The 4,222-nt window shown below is 50.6% G+C and overlaps 1 protein-coding gene across 8 annotated transcripts; it reads left to right on the plus strand.

Moving 5' to 3' along the window:
- The first annotated feature begins 336 nt into the window (after positions 1 to 336).
- Positions 337 to 2,377, plus strand: LOC103627335 (NAC domain-containing protein 92). Of its 8 annotated transcripts, none has more exons than XM_020538572.2 (4): positions 337 to 392; positions 488 to 763; positions 934 to 1,247; positions 1,420 to 2,377. In XM_020538572.2, exons 2-4 carry the CDS (start codon positions 550 to 552, stop codon positions 2,020 to 2,022), a joined length of 1,131 nt encoding a protein of 376 aa, XP_020394161.1. In that variant the 5' UTR covers positions 337 to 392; positions 488 to 549; the 3' UTR covers positions 2,023 to 2,377. The 8 variants fall into 8 exon arrangements, with proteins under 8 accessions (XP_020394161.1, XP_020394162.1, XP_035815098.1 ...); XM_020538573.2 differs by having other exon boundaries at positions 342 to 392; positions 514 to 763; XM_035959205.1 differs by having other exon boundaries at positions 344 to 392; positions 514 to 763; positions 1,423 to 2,377.
- Positions 2,378 to 4,222: the final 1,845 nt, after the last annotated feature.

A 4,222-nucleotide genomic window follows, 5' to 3' on the forward strand; every position in this document is an offset into this window, starting at 1 on the left:
CGTAATGCATGGGCGGCATATAGATACACCAAAAGGCACTTGATTTTTTTTTTTGCTATGATTTCAAGTATGTGTAATCCGCGTTTGACTACTCTCGCCTACAGTAATTACGAAGTAGGAGACCCTGCCCCCACACAGCCGGCCCGAACGCGCTGCTGTGACGTGTTGTTGCTTCGCCGCCACGTCTCTTTCTTCTTCCCTCTAAGAAAAAAACTGCAGCACACAGCCCCCCGGCCGTCTCCTTTCGCAGTATATAAGCACATCGTCTCCCTCACAACGTACTCTAATAAAATCGCTCCCCTCTTGACAACCCCCCCCCCCCCCCCCCCCCCCCCCCCCCCCCCCAAGAAGAATCCGCCCCCATCCATACCACCAAAAAAACCCAAAAAGAGGTTAGTTTCCGTCTCCCAGATCCGCACCATCTCTGATGCTCTGCTACCTGTGATATCTATTTCTTTACTTTGTGCTCGATCTCCATGTACTATAGCTAGGTCTCACAAGCTGTTCACTTAGACAGCGATCCTCGGCTCACTATCCAGGCAGCAGGAGATGGAGCACGACGTCGACTACCATCACCACCACCACCAGCAGCAGCAGGAGGAGGAGGAGGAGGCCATGGAGCTGCCGCCGGGGTTCCGCTTCCACCCCACCGACGAGGAGCTCATCACGCACTACCTCGCCAGGAAGGCCGCCGACCCGCGCTTCGCCCCGCGCGCCGTCGGCGAGGCCGACCTCAACAAGTGCGAGCCGTGGGACCTGCCATGTAAGCTCTATCCTAGCTGTCGTCCGTCCCTCCACCGCAACATGCACATGAGTGCTGGAGTGCTACCAAATTTAATTTAAGGTCGGGGTCCTCCTCCACTAATGAGTAATGACTCACGTCGTCACACGTGCTCGTCGCCATATGCATGCATGGTGTGGGTGCGCGCGCAGCTCGGGCGACGATGGGCGACAAGGAGTGGTACTTCTTCTGCGTCAAGGACCGCAAGTACCCGACGGGGCTGAAGGCGAACCGGGCCACGGAGTCGGGCTACTGGAAGGCGACGGGGAAGGACAGGGAGATCTTCAGGGGCAAGGCACTCGTCGGCATGAAGAAGACGCTCGTCTTCTACACGGGGAGGGCCCCGAGGGGAGGCAAGACCGGCTGGGTCATGCACGAGTACCGCCTCCAAGGCAAGCACGCCGCCGCCGCCACCAGTAGCAGCCTCGTCGTCCCGTCGTCGGTCAGAGCTGGCGCGTCGTCAAAGGTACGTACGGTGCTAGCTTTTTTTTGTTGCTTGCGCGTGCATGTTACGTACCGGTCGATCCATCCATCCATCGGTTGCGGTTGGTTGGTCGAGACACAGCGAGTGGCGTGTGGATCCGTCTAACTCCATCTGTGCTGTGTGTGTGCCTTGCCGCTGCACTACATGCTGGCAGCAGGACGAGTGGGTGCTGTGCAGGGTGTTCAAGAAGAGCATCGAGCCGCCATCCGTGCCCGGCAGCAAGAGGTCATCGTCGGTTGCGTGCATGGGGACGGAGGGCACGGGAGTGGGAGTGGGGCCGTCGTCCATGTCCACAGAGGACGACTTCGCCGCGTGCGCCGCGTTGCCTCCGCTGATGGACGTGTCCGGCGGCGGCGCCAACATGTCGCTTTCAGCAGCGGCGGCGGCGGCGGCGGCGTCCATCGAGCTGACGCCACCTGCAGCACCGGCACCACACGTGACCTGCTTCTCCAACGCGCCGCTGGAGGGCCAGTTCCTGAACCCACCATTCCTCCTCCCTTCCGCCGCCGCAGCCGCGGACCACATCGCCCTGGCGGCCTCCGCCTCGCCGTTCCTGGCGAGCATGATGATGCAGCAGCAGGCGCAGTACGCCGGCGACGCGGGCGTGGTGCACGGCGACGGGCTCCTGCAGGGGGCCGGCGGGTGGTACGGCAAGCTGGCCGGCGAGAGGGAGCGGCTGAGCGGCGGCGGCGTCCCCGCCGAGATCTCGTCGACGCGGCACTGCATGGATCACGAGGCCTCCTTCTGGGGCTTCTGAGCTCTCGACCTTTTCCGCGATCGTTAAAAACTGGATTAGATTAGCCACCGGATTGGAAACGGGGATTCTAGTGTGCTTTTTTTTAATGGGAGCAAAAATTGTTGTGAAGAAAGTTTGTTTTGCGTAGTACTAAATTAATTGATTTGGGTTTAGAGTTATATATAGCGTGCCTGTGTGATACTTGTGTGAAGATCTATGAGGAACGCAGAAATCCTTAGGCAATCTCAAATCATACATACTAAAAACTATAGTGTGTGTCTGTAAAAGCTAGAAATGGCTACGTGGAGCGAGGATATTCTGCAATGGTTCTGCATTATATTATATATACTACAATTATAATTTGTGTCATGACTTATATGACAGCTGTGGTTACTACAATTATATTGCTATGGCTTTTGATAGCTATAATAAAGAGAAGTGTATTAGGGATTATAGAACTATATGCTTAAAAAGGTCTATTTAGAGCTAGTTTGAGAACCCCAATTTCCCCGGGATTTCTATTTTCCCAAGAGAAAATGAACTAATTTTCTCTTGAGAAAATAAAATTCCCTTAGAAAATTGGGGTTCCCAAACTAACCCTTAGACCGAGGAAATTCTTCAGTGATCTCGCGACACATGCTAATATAACTGATGCACATCATATGGCAGAAAAAAAAACAAGGTCCACTTGAAATGCTTGAATTCTGCTGTGATCGTGCAACATGATGTTGTAATGTAGAGTAACGTACGTAGGCATGTAGCAATCACAAAAAAAAAATTAAAAGACAGCTTCCTAGCAAAATATAGGGATTTTATTAGGAAAACGGTAAAATAACTAAACCATTGAAGAAGCAGCGCTTCTTGCCCTCTCTTTGCGAAACCAATAGTGTATGTGCTCGTCCGGTTCGCAAGAGAAACCGATACTCCCTCCGTTTCTTTTTAGTTGTCGCTGAATAGTTCGATTTTACACTATCCAGCGACAACTAAAATAAAACGAAGGGAGTATATACTTAGAATTGGTACCACCATAAACTTAAACGGTTGACTTATTATACTAGAAGATAGCGCTAGTAGGCTAATGATGTGGCATTAAACCCCCAGCATGCATGCATGGTTTGGTTTTGTTACAAAATATTGTCCTGTGATCAACTGGCAGTTACTCCCAAGGGACACACCCCTTGGGAGATTTTATATCTCATGTATAAATACATGACACTCTGCAATAAAGACAACAGTTCTGCCATTTATCATTTCTCTCTCTACTGGTTTTTCCACTGAGTTACAACACGTTATCAGCACCTTTGCTCTCCACTGAGCGGTTGCCAGATTTCCTCATCGCTGCCTGAAGAAGATAAAACAATGGAGAACACGAATCTCTTCTTGAGTTCTCATGGACTGAACACTGCTAACTGCGCCACAACGGCGAAGAGCAACAACAACACAAAGGTACTATGCATATGGTTCTTCTTCAAATTGACTGCCACTCACATCACCACCGGAGCCGGACGTCGGCCATCGCGGCCACGGTGCTGCGAGCACCGGCCGACACGGGCGAGCCACAGCGCAGGCGGGTGCACCACGATCTGGCGTGGCTAGGCGTGGCTCCGGCTCTTGCGGGTGTCCCGGCCACGCACGTCGACCACTAGTACACAGAAGCTCTATAGTGGCGGTTCTAAACATATTTACACTGGCGTTTTTCAGTACCGCCAGTGCTAGGGGTCAGTGGAAATCAGCATTTCCACTGGCGGTTATTTTGGAACCGCCAGTGAAAAGTGCATTTTCACTGGCGGTTTTCTTAAGGAACCGCCAGTGAAAAGTGCATTTTCACTGGCGGCTGAATAAAGAAAACCGCCAGTGAAAATGCATTTCCACTGGCGGTTTTATAAAGCAAACCGCCAGTGGAAATGCACTTTTCACTGGCGGTTTTCTTTATTTAGCCGCCAGTGGAAGTTTTCCCGCCTTTTTTCAAAATTTCAAACAATACTGAATTATATATATATTTATTTACACACACACAAACATATATATATATATAGATCTATATTGATTTTGAAAGCAACATGAAATTAAATTCTATCATACATTTATATACATCAAAGTATTCTGTTTACAACCATATATCCTTCATGCATTCTATACATCATAAGTTTTCACCTAAGCTCTAATAACTATCTCGGCTAAGAGATAATCTACTAATTTCTATTAGTATTCTAAACTCTGG

The sequence above is a fragment of the Zea mays genome, chromosome 5 (genome assembly GCF_902167145.1).
Source record: "Zea mays cultivar B73 chromosome 5, Zm-B73-REFERENCE-NAM-5.0, whole genome shotgun sequence".
NCBI classification, from domain to species: Eukaryota; Viridiplantae; Streptophyta; class Magnoliopsida; order Poales; family Poaceae; genus Zea; species Zea mays.

Coding starts and splice junctions, on each gene's coding strand:
- LOC103627335 (XM_020538572.2), top strand. CDS start 550: ATGGAGCACGACGTCGACTACCATCACCACCACCACCAGCAGCAGCAG. Junction 764..933: donor CGAGCCGTGGGACCTGCCAT/GTAAGCTCTATC, acceptor GTGCGCGCGCAG/CTCGGGCGACGATGGGCGAC. Junction 1,248..1,419: donor GAGCTGGCGCGTCGTCAAAG/GTACGTACGGTG, acceptor ACATGCTGGCAG/CAGGACGAGTGGGTGCTGTG.